Genomic DNA, 23792 nt, shown 5'->3' on the forward strand with positions numbered 1-23792 from the left:
AAGATATCTGATATCAAACTCTGTCCTCCTCATAAACCTGTACATTCACATATATGAACATATATGTACTCCTACACATGCATAAAAACATGGAAAAAAGGGGAAATGCACTGAACTAGGCAAAGAAGCTAAGAGTGGAGCATGACACACACCTGTGACAGAGGCAGGGGTGTTTTGAGGCTTACTTGTGCACTCATCTCTCTATGTCAGAGTAAAAGGAGGGCTAGAGTACAGCTTAGTAGATGATTTACCCATCCTGTGAGGCCCTAGATTCAACACCTAGTACTCAAGCAACAAAACAAAACTGAACAAGTTAAACCATTCTTGATGGCAGAACAAGTTCACAAGGTACAGAAACAGAGAAAAGTGTGGACCTGATGGCACAGGCCTTTAATCCCTGCACTGTGTGAACAAAGGCAGGCGAGTGCTAGGAATTCCACATCAGCATGTCCACATAGCGAACTCCAGCAGAGCTTGGGCTCGGGAGAGATACTGTCTTATAAATAAATAAATACCCTAAATACTCTAACAAAGAAACCATTCCTCAACAAAAAAGCCATTACACTTAAAAACTGAATCCAGCAAAATTCCAGAATGATAAATCAAAATAAAAAAATTAGTGCCTTTTCATATACCAAGAGCAAACTATATAAATAAAAAAGTAAAAAAAAAAAAAAAATCCCTAATCTACAGCTTAAAAGACTATATAAATTAATTTAATCAAAGTAGTGAAAGACTTTAGCACCGAAGACCACAAAACAATTTAAAAAATCAAAAGATATACTGTATTCACAGAATAGAGCTACTAATCTACAGCCCAATTCCTATCAAAATTCTAATGACATTACAGAAATAGAAAAAACAACAACAACCCTAAAACATGTAGAGAACCAGAAAAATTCCCCAAAGAGTCATAGTAATCTTGAATATAAAGAATAAAACCAGAGGTTACTGTGCCATCTGACTTCAAATGTACATAAAGAATGACCAAAACAGCAGGGCACAGGCATAAATACAGACACAGACCAAAGGGACAGATGAGAAAGCTCAGAAATGTACCCATACATGTCTGTCAAAAGACTTTTGACAAAGGTGCGAAAAGTACAGAAAAGAAGAAAGACAGTCTCTTCAGTGAATGGGATTGGGAAAATTGGACGTTCATATACAGATCTAAGCCAGAAGCTTATGTGCTTATGTGTCATTAGGTTTAAAAAAATCAATCCAAAATGGGCTAAAGACTTATCGTTTAAGACCTGAAACTATGAAAAGTGCTAGAAGACAGAAAAACTCCATGACATTGCCTGGGCAATGATATTTATGGATATGACTTCAAACACATGGGGCTGGAAACAAAACTACAGATCGTTTGTGTGTGTGTGTGTGTGTTGAGGTCTTTTTGTCTATAAACACTCTTTTGCTCAGCTCATCAGAACATTTATTTCCTAACATAAACTGCTGTCCAATTTTAGGACCCAAAATAAAACCAATCTGACTGCGAATGACTGTAATGTCCTTTAATAGGGCTCAACACCCCAAGGTCCCAAAGCAAAACAGAAACAAATGGGAGATAAAAATGTGCTGCAGGATCACACTGACCTTATTCTTTACATTCAAGGAGAGTCATTATATTCTTGCCACAAGAACAACCGGTATACACACTATGTTGTGGCTTCCTGTACAACTGCCAGCACCGTGAGAACTGGGTAGCTACAATTATGAAAGCCCAAAGGATGCTGATCTCCCATGGGAAAGGCTATCTTTTAGGCAGTTGTGTCTGCTGGTCCCTACACACGCTCATTTGAACACTCAATGTGCCTTTGCAATATATATAGTAGCTTTACCTTTTCTTTGCTCTTTTTGAGTAGTCTGAGAATACAAAGGGAAACTTGGCGTGAACATTTAAAGGATCTACAGGGCTGGGAAGATGGCTCAGAGGGCAAGCATGAGGACCTGAGTTTAAATTCTAAGAGCTACTGTCTGCGGGTGGTAGTGTCTAAATTCAGTGAACCTACAGCAAGATGGATGGCAGAGACAGGATCCCTGGAAAACCAAGGGCTAACCAGTCTGAGAAATGAGCTGTAAAGGAAAGGCTGTCTCAAACAAGGTGGAAGCTGTTTATCTTCCCACATGTGCTAGTCAAACACACCCACACTCTTACACACAAAGTGCAGAAAATAAGATCCAGGACTGAACTCTCCCATCTTTACCATTACGGTCAGTTACCAGTGCTGTTGAAGAATCCTTTACTGAGGCCTCTTTCCCATGGCTACCCTGTATTTCTTGGCTAGCTAACTCTGCCTGTGCAGCTCAGGTTATGAAGCTCAAGCAGGCCACCAGGGGACTAATTAGAGCTAAGCATTGTTATCAGACTGTTCCTGACCCACAAGTCTGAGTAACCTCTGCAGGGTGACTTCCAGTTATCCCCCTGCAATATCAGCAGAGAAAATGGGTGGGCGGTCCTGAAAAGGTAAAGGGTCTTGCTGACACCTTCAGGACAGAATTTAGTCACTGAACCTGGCAAGCAGTGATCCCGTGTCAAGTCCAGGATGGGGACACGTGCAAGAGATTTAGTTCTCTTAGTTTGGACAAGGTTTTGAGGACAACGTCAGTTATGAGGGACTTTCTGAGAAGAAAGCAAAGTAAAAGTAATTAATTTGTTTTCTTTCCTAAAATAGGACACTGTGGTAAAGTAAACATTTTACTTGGATAAACTAAAATTAATACATGGTGGACTGCAATCATCCCACTATAAACACTATATACTCCTTCCTCTAACAGGGTCTCTTCTTTTGATGGGAGTCAGTACTTACTGAGCCGAGACTTTTGTCTTCCTGGTTATGTGTTCCTCTTAATCTTGCTCCTCTCCAACTCTGAGTCCTCTTAAGATGGAGTTCTGAGTAGCCCCTACTGTCTTCTCAAAATTACTGGCCTTTAATAAATCTGTTCCTTCCTATCACTTCCTGTTGCTTGCCCATACAACAGGCAAGTTATAGGTTGTATGCCTATAGCCATACAACCCTGATGGTACCTGATTCTAGTTCCTGTCTCTTGAACATCAGTCTTTGACACTTAATTCTGGGAATGCTAACCACAAAGGCAAATGGGCTCAACTTCTGCCACAATAAATAAATAAATAAACAAACAAAATCTAATCAGAGCACTAGAAAGAAGGATCTCGGTTCTAGCCTAAGCTCAAAACAAGTAAGCCATAAAAACAAAAAGCAAGTATCAGTCTAGAGTCTTCTTCCTTATAATGTACAGTTTGAACTTCGATTTCTGTAGAAGAGGACAGTTACTGCTTATGTTTTAACATTTTAATTATTTTATTTAAACATACTGGTATTCTTCTTGTATACATATCTGTATAGTACATGTGTCCAAGCCCACAGAAGTCAGAGAAGGGCATTGGATGCCCTGGAACTGGAACTACAGACGGAGTGAAATTATCTTGGCTCCTTGCCCTTTAACCCCAGCAGCAGGAAGACAAAGGCAGGTGGATTTCTATGAGCTGTAGGCCAACATTGCCCACATAGTGAGTTCCAGGCCAACAAGAGCTCCAAAGTGAGACCCTGTCTCAAAAACAGAACACAAGACAGTGAGGAAGTACACACACACACACACACACACACACACACACGGACAAGAACAGCACAAATGGAACATAAATGTTCTAGAAGCCAGGCAGGAGTAAGCACACATGGTCTACACAGTAAATTCCAGGACAGTCAGAGCTACACAGAGAAACCCTGTCTCAAAAAAAAAAAAAAAAAAAAAAAAAAAAAGTGCTTAAGAAGAGACAGACTGAGAGTGAGAGGAGAGGGACTGAAAACAGGACTGAGTTCATAAGTTAAAGCCGCAATCCAGACACCGACACACCCTGCCCTGTACTATTTATAAGGCTGGCCATTAACTTTTTAGAAAAACTAAGTTGGAAGGCTAACACAAGTTCCAGTCATCAAAGTGAACACATACTAATTGTAGAACTGCTCCTCTAAATCCTATCCTCGCTTGGCTTGGAAAACACTAAGTCATGTTGGAGGTTTTGTGTGTGTGACAAATAGTAACCTTTGACTGCCCCACTCAATAATGAACACAACACACCAAAAAGAAAGGAGTTGCCTGCTGTATGTGAGGCTGACAGCAGAGTCTTCATGACTAAGACACAGGTTTGTTTTATGTTGTTACTTTGAGACAGGGTCACCAGGCTGTCCAGGAACTTGGATCTGCTTGCCTCTGCCTCCTCTCTACCCACCAGGCCCTGGCTGTCTTGGAACTCAGTCTGTAGATCAGGTGGGGCTTGAACTCACAGAGATCCTCTTACCTCTGCCTCCAGAATGCAGGGATCAACCTACCTGGTCATAAATGCTTTGTAAAATAACAAACACTTGCAATTAGTAGATTAAAATGTTGCTATCAAATAGTCTACAACAAGATGGAGTGCTTAACTTGTTTTCATCTAAAGAGGTTCCCAAAAATAAAGTCTACCTCACTGGGTTCTGATCTCAAATAAATGATTTTTGTAGTGTTTTTGGTTTCTTGGTGCTGTGGATCTAATTCAGGGTTTTGTGCTGCTTAGGTAAAGATTCTAACTTGAGGCTAAATCCACAGCTCCATCAGCTCGGTCTCTGAAGCCGTCTAAAGGACTGCTCCTGCAGTGCTCTCAAGATGCTCTCCCCAGCATGTCCTTTATGGCAAATGAGGCGGCAAAGAGGGTGGTGTGCAGTGTGCCACGACAAACCTTTATTTAAAAATCTCTCAGGAAGGTTGGCCCAACATTTCAGAGACTGAGGCAGGAGATTTACTCAAGAGTTAAGGCCAGTCTTAGCTACTCAGATAGTTCCAGGACAACACAGGGCACAGTGGGGGGCCCTGTCCCCAAAATAAGCAAGCACCTCTCGATGTACTTCCAACATTAAGTTGGACTGAACTGGGAGTATCAGCCCTCTCTCAGTTTAAACTCATAAAAGGCAAACAAGTAGCTCCAAGGCACTTGTGTGATGGTGGTCTCTGTGCTACTCTTGCTGAGGCCAGGGACTGCCAGGTGTTCATGAATTACTTGGGTAGTATAACTAATATGGCTAAAAAAAAGTATGAAGTTGGAGAGATGGCTCAGCAGTTAGGGGCTGTTCTTTCAGAGAAGCCAGGTTCATTCCCAGCACAGACACGGAAAACCACAACTGTAACTCAGGGTCCAGTGGACCTGACTCCCTCACATGGACATACATGTAGGCAAACACCAGTGTACATAGGAATAAATACATTAATTTTTAAATTATGTACAGGTTTTTCTGTAATGCTTTCATTCTCTTAGGTCTATGCTTCTAAGTGAAATTGACAGATCATACAGTAATTCAACATTTAACTTTGTATGGGACTATAAAACTATTTTTAAATTTCATATTTTGAGTGGTGGAGATAAACTCTAAGATCAAGACATGAAATGGAGCTGGGGGACAGAGAGACAGCTTAGCTGCTTAGAGCAGTTTCTGCTCTTGCAGAAGAACCAAGTTTGATTCCTAGCACTTCAGTGCTTCAGACACTCTTCAGCTTCAGGGATCTGGTGTGCTCTTTTGGCCTACACTAACACCCAGTCACAAAAAACAACAAATGAAACCAAGGTGAAAAGCAAAGATGACATTTTCTTTCAGAAACCATTACATAGTTACTATTTATAGGATTTTAAGTTTTCAATGTATTTTTAAAGATTTAACTTATTCTTAATTATATGTATATGTCTGAGTTGGGGCATACGCATGTGCAGGTTGGAAAGGGGTCAGAGGCACTAGATGCCCCTGGTTTGAGTTACAAGTGTTTGTCAGGCACCTGACATTTGTGCTAGAAACAAAGCTCAAATGTGCTCTTAACTGTTGAGCATCTCTCCAGCCAATGCTTTTAAATTTTTAAAAATATTTATGTGTAGAACTGTTGTGCCTACACACACCTATGTGTACCACCTGTATGCCTGGTGTCTGCAGAAATCAAAAAAGAGCGTTGGAACTGCAGTTACAGGTGTTTGTGAGCTACTACAAGAGTACTAGGAACCAAATCTAGGTCCTCTGCAAAAGGAACAAGTGTTCCTTTTCTATTTTATTTTGGTAAAGTATATATGACATAAAATGTTTTTTTCTTGGGGCTAAGGCAAAAACTAGGTGACTAATAGCACTTGGTGTACAAATAGGAGGACTTAAGTTTGGATCCACGCCACTCCCAAAAAAATGGAGGTATGGCCAGGTAAATCTTGTAACCACAGAGTTGTAGGGCAGCAGAGTACAGTAACAGGAGAACCAATCATCGGTTTCCAGGCAAAACTAGCTCTAGGTTCAGTAGGTCTGTCTGAAGGGAAGAAACCCACGTCTTTGCATGCAGGCATTAGTGCAATATAACACCACCATTACCATGCATCATTGGACCAGACAGATATGGTTATTTACATCTATAATCCCAATAAAATATAAAATAAAAACATAAATAAATTGGGTGTGGTGAACTGGCTTGTGATCACAGCATGTGGGAAGTAGAGATAAGAAGATCAGAAGTTGAAAGTCATCCTTGGCTAAACACAGTACCTAAGAGAACAACAGCCTGGGCTACAATGGGATTCTATCTCACAATCAAAGGAACAAAGGCCTAGAATTCTGTCCCCAGTACTACAAAGAAGAAATAAAATCTAAATAGGACCTTGGCTAGGGTGCTATTCAGCAGTAGAGTCTTTGTCTAGCAAACACATGAAAGTTGGTTTTGTTATGTTCTTTCATATCACCACATAAAAATAAAATTTACCATCTTGCCCATTTTTTTACTAAACAGTTCAATGGTGTTAAATACACCCACAATATATAACCGCCATGAGCATCCATTCCAAACCATTTTCATCTTATAAATCTGAAGCTGCATATAAATTAAGCAGTATCTTCCCATTCCAAAACTCTCCCAGCACCTGGCAATTACCAAGGGCTATGACTTTAGGTATCCTAAATATCACAGATTCATACATTACTTTAAAGTAGAATGATACAGTATTTATCTGCTGTGACTAGCTGATTTCACTTAGCATAATGTCCTAAAGATTTGTTCATGTGCCAGCATGTGCTCTAGCCTCCTTTCTGTTGCTATAACAAATACCATGACAAAAAACCACAAAAATGAGCCCTGTAGCAAACAATTTCAGATCCTATCCTGGTCTACATACAGTTTCAGGTTAGCAAGACTTACAAAGACTCTGTCTCAAAACAAACAAGCAAACAAACAAAAAGGGTGGTATTTCAAGTTATAGTTTCAGTCCAACACTGAAGGAAGTCGAAGCAGAAACTTGAAGCTAGAACCTTAAGTTTGATTGCTTGCTTTTCTGTATAGTAACTGCCTTCAAGCAGGGAACTCACATGGAAAGGAGTGCAGCAGGAACCCTGGAAGCCCAGAAATACTCAACTAGAGATGCCATTTAGTAAACAATGCTCCACAAAACAATCCGGGAAAGATAATCACTGAACCCAGACTCCTTTCTAGGCCTTGGCAAGTTGACAATTAATACTACCTGGGCCAGCATATTTCAGAACAATCTTTTGGAAGATTAGGTAACACTAAATATGAATATTTTTCTCATCCACTTACCTGATGGACTTGCTTGCGTAGCTCCTGTTTTAACTCTGATTAGCAATGCTGCTACCAACACAGGTGTCAATTCTAAGTATACACTCAGGAGTAAAGCTGCTAGATCATGTAACTCTAAATTTTCATTTCCTTTTCTTTCTGTCGTCCGAGACAGGGTTTCCCTGTGTAGTCCTGGCTGTCCTGAAATCACACTGTAGCCCAGACTGGCTTTGAATTCAGAGATGGCTTCATGCAACACCACTGCCTGGCTCAAATTTCCTTTAAAGAACTGTATGGATGTACACTCCCAGAGTCTTCAAAGGATTCCTTTTCAACTCCTTTTACTACCTGCTTTTGGTTTGTTGTTTAGATTCGCCTTTGTTCTGGATTATTCTCGGGGTGGTCAAGGACTGTGTAAATAGGGGAGGATGACCTTCAGCTAGAGACCTTATCAAGATCTTAGCTTCCCAAGAGGTGGGGTGTAACGTGTTTTCAGACCCCACCCATACTTGTCTAGCTTTCTTTGGTATTTACATCTATTTCATATCTATGGCTGTTTTGCCTCTAACCCTATTCATGCAGAGGCCATAAACAGGGTATCAGATCCCCTGAAACGGGAATTACTGTGAGCTATCTTATGGAATCAAATCTGGGTTTCCTGGAAGAGCAGTCAGTGCCACTGAACCACTCCACTTTTAACCACTAAACCATCTCCAGCCACCATACGTTTTTCTCCAATCAGGTTTGGTTTTTGAGGAATTGTCTCACTATATTATTCAAGCTAGCCAAAAATTCACATTTTGAGTGAAATGTTTTTGTTTGTTTTTTTTAAGACCGAATTTCTTCAGGTATCCCCTGGTTATCCTAAAACTTACTCTGTAGACCAGGCTGGCCTCTGCAAAGATTAAAGGTGTGGCCCCCAATAGTGAACTGCCTAATGTTTTTCAAATGAAGCTAGGTTTACACAACAGGGACACTTTAGGGTGGGTTACTAAATGACCTCAGGCTAGGGTTGGTCACCACAGATCAAGTATTTACCCATTTCAAAGTTTAACCCAACCCTAGTAAAAAGGAAGGTAGTTAAGGGTTAATTGTATAAAAACTGAAAAAGAAAGTTTATAGTTACACTGGTTTGTTCATCTCTTCGGAGTGAGACATTTGTGTGCTGTGTATCAGAGGATAACTTGTGGGAATTAGCTCTTTCCTTCTACTACGTGGGTCCCCAGGATTAAACTCAGGCCTCAGACTTGGCTGCAAGTAATATCCATCCCCCCCCCCAAAAAAAAAAACGAAGATAGAAGTTAGATTTGGTAACTTTCCAAGTCATTCAACAGCAATTGAAGTGCTACTGTAATAAGGTCAAGTGGAGGGGATGACAATGACAACATGGCTCAGCAAGTGTTGATACTTGCTGTGCGAATCTGTAGACCTTAGATCAGAACTCAATACCCAGCACAAAGATGGAAGGTCACGACTGACTCCACACACTATGACATGTGAGTATACTCCCAACAATTAATTAAAAAGAAAATAAGCAAACAAAGAAAGGCAACAAAGGAAATAGTGAAAATATGATATAATAAATCAGAATTTTGGACTGCAAAATTGCTCATTGTAGAAAATGTTTACTGTTGGGATTCTGTAAACCCCACCTCTCAGTTACCTAGCAACAGCCAGGTATACCCCACCCCTCAATTACCCAGCAGTGGCCAGGTATGCTCCGCCCCAGTGACCTGACACTATAAAAGGAGCTGCTTGACCCCTCCTCTCTCTCTCTTGGCCTCTCCTGCCCTTGTGCTCTTGCAGCCTCCCTCTTCCCATGCTCATGGCCGGCCTCTACTCCTCTACTCCTCTACTTCTCTCTCTCTCTGCCTCTACCACCCTCTTAACTCTCCCATGACCTGTGAATAAACTCTATACTGTACTATACTGTTGTGTGGCTGGTCCCTCAGGGAAGGGATTCCCAACATGGACCCCTCAGAGGCATCTCCCTTGCCCTCAGGCCTCGCCGCACCTCCATGGGCCATATGCCCCCCACTCTCTTCATCCTTCCCCTAACATTGGTGCCGTGACTCGGATCGTTATCCTTTCACAACATTGGTGCCCTGTGACTCTTCCTTTCAGTGACTTTTCCTTTCATTGGTGCCCCGTCATCTTTTCCTTACATTTACTACCCACGTACGAGGACTTAACTCCATTTTCCCAGCATCCATGTAAAACAGGCAATCTAGAAAACGTCTCTAGCTCACCACTGGTGGTCGCAGACTCAGGTGGGAAGGTTGCTGGCTACCAATATAGCCAAAGCAGCAAGCTTCTGCGACACCTTGTCTCCAAATATAAGATAGAAGTTAATAGAAAGCACCCGATTTTGACCCCACATGTGTATACATATGCACACACACGTGGGTGCACACAGAGGTCAGAATTTTCACTGGAAATTTCACTGTATTACAGGCAATACAGCAATAAAATATATGAAGGAAAAATTCCTAGAGGGATGGTGAGATGGCTCAGCACGTGAAGGTATTTGCCACCAGGCCTATGACAGGAGTTTGATCCCTCATGGTAAAGAGAGAAACTACTCCTATACAGCCTCTATCCTTCATGTGTGCCCTATTCACACATAAACACAGACACAAACATACATGCACACTCCTGCACAAATGTACTATTTATTTTAAATCCACTATGGTGTGGTAGTGAATGCTTACAAGCTAAGAACTCAGATGATGAGACAGGAGAAAAACCTCAGCTCCCAGGTCATCCAAGAGCAACACACAAAATAAACAAAATCCAAAAACAAGGTCAAGGGCGGATAGAAAAAAAATCCTCAGAAGATTACAGATAAAATAATCAACAAGAAGAACTCTTTAAGGTTATTTAAAACAGAGTACCTAATTAATACCAACCTCAGAGTATCTGATCTTAATACTTTAAATACAAGAGCTATTGTCAACACTAAAGGGAGAGAGGTAAAACCCTTAAAATGACAAGAGCTGTAAAATATCTTTTAACTCTACATTTTATTTGTATCTATGTGAACCAAAAGTGGAAGTCATATTTTCCAAAATTCTAATTCTACTATGACTTCTATTAATTCTTTTTTAAAAAAATTTATTTTATGTATGAGTACACTGTAGCTGTCCTCAGACACACCAGAAAAGGGCATCAAATCCTATTACAGATGGTTGTGAGCCACCATGTGGTTGCTGGGATTTGAACTCAGGACCTCTGGAAGAGCACTGACTGCTCTTAACCACTGAGCCATCTCTCCGGCCCCTTCTATTAGTTCTTGACTTAGCTGTTTACCTTTACTAACAGTCAATAGTTCATGGCCATTCAGTTGCTTTTCTAATTAGTGGTGATTCACATTCTCATCCCTTCATTTGTGACCAATGACATAAGGGACACCATTACAAGAAATCACCTGTGCAGCCTATAATAGCCTTCTAATAAACTGTTCCACATGCACTACAGGTAAAAGCAGGCAGGTATTTAAAATGAATTTGAGATCATTCTAATAAGTCATAAGCCTTTTAAAGATTTAAATTCAGTCTTTAGTGTTGGGTATGGTAGGTCACACAATTCCAGCACTCAGGAGGAAGAGGTTCAGGAGTTCACAGTCATCCATACCTATACCTATATAGAGTGAAAGCCAGCTTGAGATTTATGAATATCCTGCCTCAAAAAACATCAATTGCAGATAGATACATGCCCATATCCCAGCCCTGGGGAGGCAGAGGCAAGAGGACTGCTCAAAAGTTCAGTGCTGGGCTAGAGAGATGGCTCAACGATTAAGAGCACTGACTGCTCTTCCAGGGGTCCTGAGTTCAATTCCCGGCAACCCCATGGTGGCTCACAACCATCTGCAATAGGATGTGATGCCCTCTTCTGGTGTGTCTGAAGACAGCTACAGTGTATTCATATTAATACAATAAATAAATCTTTTAAAAAAGAAATGTACACACACACACACACACACACAAAAGTTTAATGCTAGCCCAGTCTACATAGTTAGTTCCAGGCCAACAAATGTAATACAAAAAAAGATCTTGTCTTAAAATGCAGAGATATAATTGGTTGTGGATATGGCTCTGTAGTAGACTGGGCAAAGGGATAGGTTAAATCTCAAGTAAGAACATATATGTATTTGCATATAAATATATAATTATTGTATACATATAAATAAACACATACATATTTAAGAGGATTTCAAGAATAAACATGATGGTTTATGCCCGATAATCTCACCACTTATGATGCTAGGGAAGGAGGCTAGACTAGACTGCATAGCTGAACCGTTTTTCAACTAACGCAACCTAGGATGTGACGGCCTGGATGGTATTACAGCTACTCAGGAGGCTGAAGCACCGGAGTTCAAAGTTACCTGGGTTACCACTGAGCTGGGGGGGGGGGGGGGGGGCGCAAAAAAGAAATGTTACCTTGAGGTTGGAATTTAAAACTAAGACGTGTTAGTGACCAGCCCAAGAAAATGCTCAGCCACTTACTCAGAGATTTAATGAGAATGGTTCGTAGGTTTTCACAGGTTGTTCCACTGCCAAGAAAAAGATGGTCCCTTTTTTCGCTAATCCAGTCACTCTAACCTATACTCGGAGTACATATTTGGCACTCAAACTTTTTAAATTGATTGAAAACCTACCTTACCTATCTTGGTACCCAACTCCAGAGTTACAGCCCTACAAATGTTCTCCAATAGATCTTTTTTTTTTTTTTTTTTACATAACCCAAAGAGACGACCACAAACCAAAGAGTAGCAAGGAAATCTCGGGGTATTGTCAGTCAAGTTGGGACGTCTCAAGAGCCAACAGGGTCTACACCAACCTAACTTCCTGTAGAAAACATAATGAAGGGATTATGGAATTGAACCTCGTCTGGTTGGTTTGGGCGTCCCCAAGGAGGTGGGCAAGGGAACGCAGATCCGTGACCTCCCACTCGGGGGCGCTGAAAGATCCGGGGGTTCTTATCCCCAAAAGTGAGTACCTGCGAAGCTATGGCACAGAGTGTGGCTCCGGGCTCTCATTCCGGAGGCCGGGGCCTGGGGCCGGCCAACCGCACCTCCCGGCTGAGGGTTCCGCGCTCCCGGACGGCAGTGACAGCACAGGTCGCAGAGAGATACCTCACACTAACGAGGCTCCGAGATCCCAGAACTGATAAAACTGTCGGAAAGTAGACGACTGGTTTTCCTCAGAGCTTCCCCTTCACGCGTCAAGCGATCTCTCTCTCCCTAAGCTAACAACCAGTCGCTGCCCGGCGCCGCCATTATTAGTGTTTGTTTTCATCCGCTCCAGTGCAGGCGGTGGGGAGGTATAGCGCAATGTGGGGAAAGGCAGCTGCCTAACTTCAGCTGCACTTTCGCTACACCACGACGACCTATTTAATATTTCTGTACCTCAGAGTCTTCAAGAAAGGGAGTTTCTTTCCAGAATAAATTACTTGCTTAATTTTAAAGCCTTTTAAAAGAAACAAAAAGTGTTTGGGAAGGAATTTGGGGAATTGGAGACTGGGCTTCGTGTGGAATGTTCGGCAGCGAAACACAAGCCGCAGTGGCCGAGGTGCTGAAGGCGCAGCGTGGGGCGGGCGCCGACGCGGAAGGGGCGGTGCCGCTGTTGCGCACCGTGGCGGCCTGTGTGCGGCCGTGGGTTCCGGAGGTGGGTCTTCTTCGGCCCGGAGGGTGGAGTGTGCTCCGGGTAATTCGGTAGCTACGAAAAGGTGGCGATCAGCGTTCAGTTACACTGAACCGACCATTCATACTTTTGCTATCTTGCTATTTTTGAGACAAGGTCTCGTTGTGTAACTTAGGTTAGCTTTGAATGTAATGTAGTTCAAGCTAGTCTGCAACTTGCGGCGATGATACCCAGCGTCCAGAATGCTAATAGTTACAAGCTGAACCAGCCTTAGGAATTTTTTTGTTTTGCTTTGCTTTGTTTTGACTGGCGCTCGTGGAGTCCACGCTTGCCTCGAACATGACTCTGGTCTACATTTCCCAAGTACAGTGAGCTACTATTCTTGGCCTGACGATCTTTACTCACATGACTTTTAAAGAAATAAACTTTTTTTTAAAAAATTACATTTATGCATTTATTGGAGGCGGGCGATCTGTGGCAAGGAAGTTGACGTCAGAGGACAACTTAACTCAGACGTTTCTTTGCATCATGTGGATCTCAGATACCCAACTCATTTATTTCACCAGGCTTCACAGCCAAACCCTGTGCCCTCGGAGCCATCTTAGTCCCTTAATGTTTTGAAAGCGGGCCATAAAAGTGGCCCCGGTGTTCCAGACCTATCTGGTTCTCTTAGCCTCTTCCTCCTTTCCTTCCTTTTATAATAGTTAATCTTCCTTCCTTCCTGGCTTAAAGTCTCAGGATTTGGATCTCTTGAGATGAAGGGAAAGCCTGTTACAGGAGACAATGTAGGTCCCCAGGCAGGGTCATGAACTGTCTTCCTTTCTTTCCTTCCTTTTCCCCACCTTGTTCTTCTACCTCCCTAGTTGGACTGGTTTGAGCACTCCCACATCTGTGGAGCCATAGGGTTTGGAAAACAAGCCTCTCTGAGTAATCCTTAAGGTGTTTAGGACTTGTCAGCTGTTTCGTTGTCATAGACCTCTTTTACCTTGTGAATAGTTTGTTCTCGTTTGTTGTTCTCAGTTGAAATGCCAAGCATCATTAGATGAGGCACTGGGATTGAACTCGCATTGTCTGCAAATTAGATCAAGTTTGTCATATAGTAGTGAGTCAGTGGAGATAAATCTAGAGTTAAAAAGCAAATTGCTGAAAAGGTGTTGCAGGTTTTGAGTCATTTGGTATGGTTTGGATACAGTTCTAATTATTATTTTTCTTTTCATTAACATTTACAGAAAGAAGATTATAAATGTCAGAACCATTTAACTGATGGTTAGCTGTTGAATTCTGATACTTTTTGTGCCAGCTTCTTCATTGGGGAAAAATTCAGGAAAAGCCGGTAGAAAAGGACAGCCACGTTAGCAATGGCTATACCAATAACAGTGCTTGACTGTGACCTCTTGCTGTATGGCCGCGGTCACCGGACCTTGGACCGCTTTAAGCTGGATGATGTGACTGATGAGTACTTGATAACCATGTATGGATTTCCCCGACAATTCATTTACTACTTAGTGGAACTCTTGGGGGCAAGTCTTTCTCGACCTACTCAGCGATCTAGGGCTATTAGCCCAGAGACACAGATCCTGGCAGCATTAGGGTTTTATACCTCAGGTTCCTTCCAGACTCGGATGGGAGATGCAATTGGAATTAGTCAAGCCTCTATGAGTCGTTGTGTGGCCAATGTCACTGAAGCCCTTGTGGAACGGGCCTCACAGTTTATTCACTTTCCAGCTGACGAAGCTGCCATACAGTCTCTAAAAGACGAATTCTATGGATTGGCAGGGATGCCAGGGGTGATAGGGGTGATTGACTGCATCCACGTAGCAATCAAGGCACCAAATGCTGAAGACCTCTCTTATGTGAACCGAAAAGGTCTGCATTCTTTAAACTGCCTGGTGGCGTGTGACATCAGAGGGGCACTGATGAGTGTGGAGACAAGCTGGCCAGGTGGCCTCCAGGACTGTGCTGTGCTGCAGCGGTCTTCTTTATCCAGTCAGTTTGAAACCGGGATGCCCAAGGATAGCTGGCTTCTCGGTAAGTTTACAAGTATAAATCGCCAGCTTATATCCATTGCAAAGTTACGAAGGAGAGTGGGTGGGGTCTGAGGTGCTGCGGTCTCACTCCATTCTTTGTTTAATCCTGTGAAATGTCTAGTGAGAACTCTCTGGGCCTTTTTGTTTTCTTTCATTATTATTACTTTTTAGAGACTTTGTTTGAGACAAGTAACTTGTTATATAGCCTGGAATTTTCGATGTAGCCAGCCTGGGACACAGACTCATTTGCTTTGGTCTCTCAAGTGCCAGAATTAAAGGTGTATACCACCACACCCTCATACATCTTTTCATTACTATTCCTGTGCTGGCGATCAAACCCAAGGCTTGCGAGTGCCAGGCAAGGGTTTTACCACTGAACTTCCAACCTTTTCACATTGACTTTTTTTTTTTTTAATTAATATTTAAGGGACAGAGAGGTGGCTCGGTGGTTAAGAACACTTCTTCTTGAAGAGCACCTGGGTTTGATTTTCATCAACCACATGGAGGCTCACAAATACCCATAACTTCAGTTCCAAGGAATCTAAAGCTACTGACCCTCATAGCATAAGGCGTGCACATGGTACACAGATAGACATGCAGGCATAAGACTAATACACATAAAATAGATCTAAAACTTTTTCAAACAAAAAGTATTTAAACTGGGTATTATTTTATATGCTTGTAATTTCAGGACCGGGTAGGCTGAGCAAAAGGCTTTTAAGTTCCAGACATAGTGTTCCAGGCCAACTTGGATGTAGAGGGAGACCCTGTCTCAAAAATAAGGGACTAGGGATGTAGCTCAGTTAGTAGTGTAGGAAGTCCTGGGTTCAGTCCTCAGCACTGCACTGGCTGTTGTGTATAACTGTATTCCCAGTACTCAGAAGGCAGAGGCAGGAGTATCAGAAATTCAGGGTGATCCTTAGCTACATAGGAAGCTTGAGGCTAGCCTGTGATACATGACCTCCTATCTCAAAAACTAAACAGAGGGGTCTTAGAGATTACCTGCTCTTCCAGAACACCTGAATTCAGTTCTCAACACCCATGTTGGGTAGCTTACAACTACCTATAACTCCAGCATTAGGGAACTTGAATTGAGCCTGTGGCTCCTGATACAGTCTCAGATACAGCAGAGACCGAGGCAAAGGGATCACTTGAGCAGAGGAATTCTAACATAGACAAAGAAAAGAGCCAGGCATGGCAGCACATATCTGTAATAAAGCACTTGGAAAATTAGGCAGGAAGATGAAAAGTTAAAGACCAATTTCTGCTACTTTATTAAGCTCATGGCCAACCTGGGTGTTCTGTATTTTCCAGAGAATGATCTACAATAGCCATGTTTTTGGTTTTGAATGAGCTAGTTTATTAAGTAAATAGCAAACAAAAGTAGAAGAATAAATAGCAAGTGATAGATAGATAGGCAGACAGACAAATGTCATCAAATTAGGGTTTAAGACATCCAGTGGAAACCGGTGGGGAAGTTAAGGCAGTCAGCTGGAGTCCTTGGTTGAGTTTTCTCTCTGTGGACCAGCTGCCCATGCTGAACTTCCTCCAGTTTGTCTTTCTCACTGTAGGACATTTATATCATGGGCTAAATAGTAGTAATATCTGTTGACGTGGTTCTCCTTCCAGCTGTTCCAAATGTTCTGACTATAGGGCTGTTTTGTTGTTCTCCTCTCCTCACAAAGTTTGGAGCAGGCAGCCCATCTCCAGACCGGGAGCCTTGGAAGACTTTGAGATGAATGTGCTTGGCTCTAAACTTGGGGGAGGAACCCTTGGTTCTAGAGCTAGTTCTAGAATGAGCTCAAATGGTACAGGACAGTTTGCCAATACAATATACATTACACTAGGTTAAATGGGATCCTGTATCAGGAAAGAGAAGAAAGAAGGGAAGGAGCAAGAGAGGGAGAAAGAGTAAAGTCTGAAGGATGCCCAGCCAAGGTTTCAAGTTTCAAGACAGCACTAACTTCATAGTGAGAACCTGTCTGAAGAAAGAAAAAACGTTATCAAAAGTGTTGGGATACCTGTCTGTTAGTGAAAACCCCTAGTTATATTTGTACTGGATTGATCAAAGTGAAGTGTGTGCTATTTAGTAGATGCTTAGGAATACCTGTCTTTAGTTTTTAAATGCTCCATTAGAGAGAAATCTCGCCATTGCCAAGTGGGCAGACTCCTGCCGCAGTGATGGGGTTACAGCATCTGATTGTTCTCAGTTACATATACAATTTCCATGCAGCATCTGCTCTTACATTTCTTTTTTGACAAAATTTTAATTTGACTTCAAATTTGGCCTCAAACTGACTCCTGAAATGACCTTGAACTCATAATCCACCAGCCTCAGCCTCTTTAGTGCTAGAATTACAAGGAAATTCAAGGCCAGCCAGGGAAACAAGAGACCCTGCTTTAAAAAGAAGTCAAATAATATGCATAGAATATTTAAATTCCTTTCTTTTCTTTTTTTCTTTCTTTCCTTTTTTGAAATAGACATCTCACTGTTTCCCAGACTGGCTTCAAGAGACTGATTCTCTCGGCTCATACTGGAGTAGCTGGGATTCAGGTGAACACCATCACACGGTCCTTTAAGTTCCTTTTAAGCCTTCCCTTCCCGTTGTTATCTTTAGCTGTCCCTATAGGTCTATTACCTAAACTCCCAGGCTCGAACTGCTTGAGTTCTTAGTTCTTCAGCTCTCACACTAGTTCTGTTAAGCAGCTTTGGATGAGATCTCCCAGAATTTCTTACGGGTGACTGAGTGATCGCATAAGCATTTATAATCCGTTCACCATCTAATCCTAATCTCCTCCTCATGAGTATCTGCTTTCCAATGATGCTTGAATTTTAACTAGCAAGTGACTACAGAGCTTGTTTTAGTGAGAGAGAGAGAGAGTGTGTGTGTGTCCATATTTGTGTGAGTCCCAGGGATTGAATTCAGGTTGTCAGTTGCTTTGCCCACTGAACCATCTTGCCCCACTCCTGGTTTTTAGGATTTTGTTTTGGTTTTGTTTGTTTGTTTGTTTGTTTCTGAGAAACAACTGAGCCCAAAAGTACTTATCACCTATTGCAGTTCTTTGTTCAGCATGTTACAGGTGTCACTGTTAAGTCTGTCATAAGTATTATTTTCATTATTGTATAATATCCTAAGACATTTTTATATTTATGTGGAGGTAGAGGACAATTTGCAGGACTTAGTTCTCCTTCCACACATCGGTTCCAGGGATCAAACCGAGATCCTTAGGCTTTGTATTTGTATTAAGCACCTTTACCCTGAGACATCTAGGGTCCAACAGCATTTTTCCATTTCTCTCCCCCATTTTTTCTCTTTAGCTTTGGCTGGATTGCATGTGTATACTATCATAGCTTGCTCTACATCCTTTTTAAAAACAAAACAAAACAAAACAGTATTTAGAAAGAGTGAGTTTGCAGCTGGAGAGATGGCTCAGGGGTTAAGAGCACTGACTGCTCTTCCAAGAGGTCCTGAGTTCAAATCCCAGCAACCACATGGTGGCTCACAACCATCTGTAATGAGATCTGATGCCCTCTTCTGGTGTGTCTGAACACAGCTATAGTGTGCTCACATACATAAAACAAAACAAATAAATACATCTTTAAAAAAAGAAAGAAAAGAAAGAGTGAGTTCAATTAAAAGAAGAGAGGGCGCTGGTGTGCGCTTGTAATCCCAGCATTTGAGAGGTGGAGACAAGTGTCATATCTGAACCTCAGGGATCTGAAACTACAGGAGACCCTGGCTTTAAAACAAATGTGGTGGAGGTGAAAGCTAGGTATGGTAGCTCATGCCTATAATCCCAGCACTTGGGAGGCTGAAGCAGGAGGATTGCTGTGAATTTAAGGTCAGCATGTGCTACCTAGGGAGTTTTAGGTCTACAGAATAAGACTGACTCAAAAAAGAAGACCAGCTAAATATAAACTTTAAATTTTTGTGAGACATCTTCAGTTATTTTCAGCTAATCCAGCCTTAGAAACATAAGCTCCAGAATGAAAGAAGTCTTTTATTATTTTTGGAACAGTGGCTATCTCTGTTTTAAGAGTCAAGGACTATTTACTGAACTTGGTGGCGGGTTAGGAGGACAGTGCTTACCTTGGTTCTCAGGGCCCAGGATCGGATTAAGATTTATAAGAAGTCACACCTCTGTGTGAGCCGCTTTGTTTGTCAGAGGTGGTGAGTCAGGACAATTAAACATTATAAAAACATTGTACTGTTGGACTAGGACTCACTCCCCATTTGTGTTTGCTTTTCTTAGGACTTCCCAGGATCCTCTAATAAGGAAATCATTTAAAGGAAATGCCTTTTGTTTGCTATTTGAGTCCACTTCTGATTTCTTCTCATTATTACTGTTTGCACCATCATATTCAAGGTCCTCCCAGATCATGTTACAAAAGCATTATTATGTGATTGCAGTATCTAAGATTCTAGTGCCCCTGAGTCCTGATGCTACTGCAGACACAGCTCTTACTCTTCTCAGCCCTGGGAAGACAGGTCACTGGGAAATCGTATGAAATCTCCAGGTCATGCTTTCAGACATGAAACTTAATGGTAAAATTAGAATTTTCCTCATGACTGTGTTTAGATCTCCTGTTAGAAGATCTTTTCCTGTTTTTTCTTGAATGCTTTCTGTTTAGAGATTTGTAAAACTGGTATCCTGTTTGATTGGGAGGCTGGTCTCACTGGTTGTCTTCAGCCTCCCAAGTGCAGACGTTCCTCCTTTGTGCCACCTATACTGGAGCTGACCTTAGGTCTTGACATTCATCACATCCTGTCACCACCATGGAGAAAAGGAAAGGCAGTAAAAAACTGTGGGATAATATTTGAAATGTAAATACAAATGAAGGAAAGAAAAGAACTTTGAGCATCTGACAAGCTTCAGGAAAGGTGGAGGGGCCAATCAATACTAGTTCATGCTCTTTATTTAAAATTATTTCTTTTTATTTTATGTGTATGAGAGTTTGCCTGCAGATATGTATGTGACTCTATGTGTGTGCCTGGTGTCCTTGAAGGCCAGGAAAGAGTGTTGATTTCCCTGATGCTAGAGTTACAGTGTTATAAGCCACATGTGAGTACCAGGAATTGAACCCAGGTCCTTGGTAAGAGCAGCACGTACTTTGAACTTCCGCCATCACTCTTCCCCCACACTTTCTTATGACAACATTTTTCTTCTAGTTATTATGCTGTGGTATGCTTTGGCTCCAAAGGCTGTTTATTTTCCTTTCCTTCTTCACCACATTTTCAGATGTCCCTATTTTTGTTCCTGTAGTTCAGGCTGGCCTGGAACTTGAGGTAGTCCTTCTGTCTCAGCATCCTGAGCACTGAGATCACAGTCATGAGCACACAACTAGCCTGAATTCACTTTCTGTTTGTAATCCACTCACAGTTTTGTTCTCTCTGACCTTTCTTGCAGGTGACAGTTCCCTCTCTCTCCGCCCCTGGCTCCTGACTCCACTCCATCTTCCTGAGACTCCAGCGGAGTATCGCTATAATAGGGCCCATTCTGCAGCTCACAGCGTGATAGAAAAGACTTTGCGGACCCTCTGCTGTAGGTTCCGGTGCCTGGATGGATCGAAAGGGGCGCTGCAGTACTCACCGGAGAAATCCAGCCACATCATTGTAGCTTGTTGTGTCCTTCACAACATTTCCCTAGAACAAGGGATGGATGTTTGGTCCTCCCCAGTGATGGGACCTATTGAACAACCCCCTGAGGGCGAGTATGAACAAATGGAGTCTCTGGACTTAGAGGCTGACCGAATCCGACAGGAGCTGATACTCACTCATTTTAGTTAGTGTGAAAGGTTTTCTTTAAGCCAGGTATAGTGGCTTGTGACGATAGTTCTAGCTCTCAGCAGGTTGAGGCAGTTATATTATGATTTCAAAGCCAACCTATATGTACCTATATGCCAGGCCAGAATTGGCCACTGTGGAAACTGTCTTTAAAAAGCTGAAGTACAAAGCATGACTTGAAATAAACTAGAGTTTAGACCTTAGAATATTACATGCAGAGTGATAGACAGAAGTTCCCTGGAAATAAATAATCCCCAACAAGTCTTGTTCCAAAATTTCACTGCTGTAAAAATAACCTGACAGGGATAATACAGGTGTGAATTGGGTTCACACATTGGTGTCTTTGCTGGGACTGAAAAGATTTTCCTGAGATTGTCTTGTTCCCTTTTTCTCAGTCACCCGTCATGTGACACCTCTGAGCTGGCCTCTTGGATCACTTTCTACCTGCCTTTGGCAGTGTTAATCTGGTGATGTTCAAAGTAAAGAGTGAACAGCAGATGACAGAGGGATGTGGGAATAAATGGAGGGTGACTCATCCTAAAGATTTAAAACAATTATGGATTATTATCTGCTGTTTATTTCTACTCCAAATGCTGTTTCTCATCACTGTCTTACCTTGTGAAGGGAGTAGTTTGGCAAGAGAGTAAAAGTAATGAGTTCAAGGAGGTCCTGGATGTGGGGCAGTGGGTGGTTGATTTAGAAACTAGTTCTGAGCATTATACAATGAAGACTTTGTTACATTTTGTTCTTTGTACATTTTTTTCTGTTTAATTTGAGATAAGATCTTATTATACAGCCATGACTAGCCTGGTACTGACTGTTTAGCTCAGGGTTGTCTTAAATTCACCAATCTTCCTGCCTTAACCTTCCAAGTACTAGAATGACAGACATGTCACAGTACTTAATTCTGTTTTTGTTTGGTTAGTTGGTTTTACTTTTGTCGAGATAGAGTCTCACTATGTAGCTTTATCTGACCTAGAACTCACTATATAGACCAGACTGGCCTGGAGTTCATTAGAAATCCACCTGTTTCTCTGCCTCACAGTGCTGGGATTAAAGGGCTGTCATCAGCCACCTGCTTTCTTGTTGTTTTGGCTTGCTCTATCTATCTATCTGTCTGTCTATCTATCTGAGACAGGGTTTATTTTCTCAGCCATCTGGATTTTTGTTTTTGCTTGTACAAGCTTTCCTCCCTCTTCCTTTCCTTCCCTCCCTCCCTCCCTCCCTTCTTCCCTCCTTCCTTCTTTCCTCCCTCCCTCCCTCTCTCTTTCTTTCTGTAACTCTAGCTGTTCCAGTACCTCTGGAGATCCACTTGCCTCTGCCTCCAGAGTGCTGAGAATAAAGAAGTGTGCTCCCACACCTGGTTTGGGTTTTATTTATTTATTTATTTTTGTGCTGGGAAGCCAAACTCAGACCCTAACACACACTATGAAACATTATAATTGCTTTACAGAACTTAGCAAAAGCTTTTGCCTCCATTATAAACTCTGTAGCCTAGTTTAGCCTCAAACTTGCCTTATAAATGCTGGGAAAAAGAAAAGAAACTGAAAGCCCTCTGGGTGTGTCCATGTGCTTGGGCCTGTTCTAGTTTCTAGATTCTACCAAGATTTTATAAAATTGTATGTATAAGAGATGAGAGACTCAAAATTATCATTTTCCAGTTCGTTTTTTCTTGTTTACTCTTTGTAAATTCTGTGTGATTGACAGATAAGGTCTATTCTTAGGATGACAAACTGTCCTGGTTTGCTCCGGCTTTCACAGCTTCAGCACTAAAAGCCCTGTGTCCAACTGATCATTATAACAGGAAGAAACTGGGGTGGGGGTGGGGCATTATCATTCTACCTTCAAGGAAGTCTCTACAAGGACTTCTAGAACACAAAACTCAACAAGCAGCACAGCAGTGAGCTGTTGCATGTCCATGCCAGTGTGCCGAAGGGCAGCCTACCCCAGCACACCCCAGGCTGTCTCAGCTTCTACCCATCTGCTTTTCTTCTTAGGAATCCATCTTCCAGTGTGAGAAGAATCCTAGAAGCTTGAGGATTTCAACTTTGGATCTCTGTTGTTCAGTCTGATCCTGATAAACTTCTCTGTAAGAACAAGCAGTCAGTTGTTCACTGTCAAATTGAAGCTTAATTCACATTCAGACGAACTTCTGCAAAGGAAACTGGTGGATCTCTGCTGGTGGATGAAACCTTTTCTTGCTGTAGGCATAGAAGAAAGGGGCTTATGCTTAATGAAGCAAACACTATATCCTGACACAAATCTCCCTTGTGGTCTCACAAAGTAGTGTGGCCTCAGTTTTTCAAGTATTTCCATTTATAGATGATAATTTTACATGTGTGTCTGCAGGATTCTGGGGTAGTAAATTCGTTGGTAGAGTGCTTGCCTAACATACATAAAGGTCTAGCCTCAGTTCCTAGCACTTCAGAGAACCAGTCATGTAGCACTTGTTGGGTAGAGGCAGGAGGATCAAAAGTTCTAGGTCACCCTTGTTTGGGATTCATGAGATTCTGTCTCCAAAGTTTCCAGATTTAAAAAAAAAAAAAAAAAAAAAAGACCTGAAAACTTCTTATACTCTTGAAAAAAATTTAAGTCAATGTATTCTTGATTGCTTCTGGGGTGTGGGGCTCTGGAGCTTTTGGTAGGTTGGGTCTGTTTCCTCTTTACCACCGCAGGCTCTGGCTTCCCAGCTTGGCACTGGCCCTGCAGATTCCCTCCACGCACACTTCAGAGTGGTGCTTCTTTCA

General features: G+C 42.0%; 2 protein-coding genes across 8 annotated transcripts in view; one reads left to right on the forward strand and one right to left on the reverse strand.

Moving 5' to 3' along the window:
• Positions 1-12885, reverse strand: part of ATG13 (autophagy related 13) — a 34651-nt gene extending 21766 nt beyond the window's left edge. For all 6 annotated transcript variants that reach the window (XM_080931657.1, XM_080931656.1, XM_080931655.1 and 3 more), the window contains exon 1: positions 12589-12885. The gene's annotated coding sequence lies outside the window, so the exon portion shown is untranslated. The remainder of the gene's footprint in view (positions 1-12588) is intronic.
• Positions 12886-13196: 311 nt separating this feature from the next.
• HARBI1 (harbinger transposase derived 1) lies at positions 13197-22402 on the forward strand. Of its 2 annotated transcripts, none has more exons than XM_080931334.1 (3): positions 13197-13256; positions 14462-15260; positions 20669-22402. In XM_080931334.1, the coding sequence occupies exons 2-3, from the start codon at positions 14591-14593 to the stop codon at positions 21046-21048; spliced, it is 1050 nt and encodes a 349-aa protein (XP_080787460.1). In that variant the 5' UTR covers positions 13197-13256; positions 14462-14590; the 3' UTR covers positions 21049-22402. The 2 variants fall into 2 exon arrangements, with proteins under 2 accessions (XP_080787460.1, XP_080787461.1); XM_080931335.1 differs by lacking the exon at positions 13197-13256 and adding an exon at positions 13289-13317.
• The last annotated feature ends 1390 nt before the right edge of the window (positions 22403-23792 follow it).

Source organism: Micromys minutus, assembly GCF_963924665.1.
Source record: "Micromys minutus genome assembly, chromosome: 17".
NCBI lineage: Eukaryota > Metazoa > Chordata > Mammalia > Rodentia > Muridae > Micromys > Micromys minutus.

Coding starts and splice junctions, on each gene's coding strand:
- HARBI1 (XM_080931334.1), top strand. CDS start 14,591: ATGGCTATACCAATAACAGTGCTTGACTGTGACCTCTTGCTGTATGGC. Junction 15,261..20,668: donor CAAGGATAGCTGGCTTCTCG/GTAAGTTTACAA, acceptor CCTTTCTTGCAG/GTGACAGTTCCCTCTCTCTC.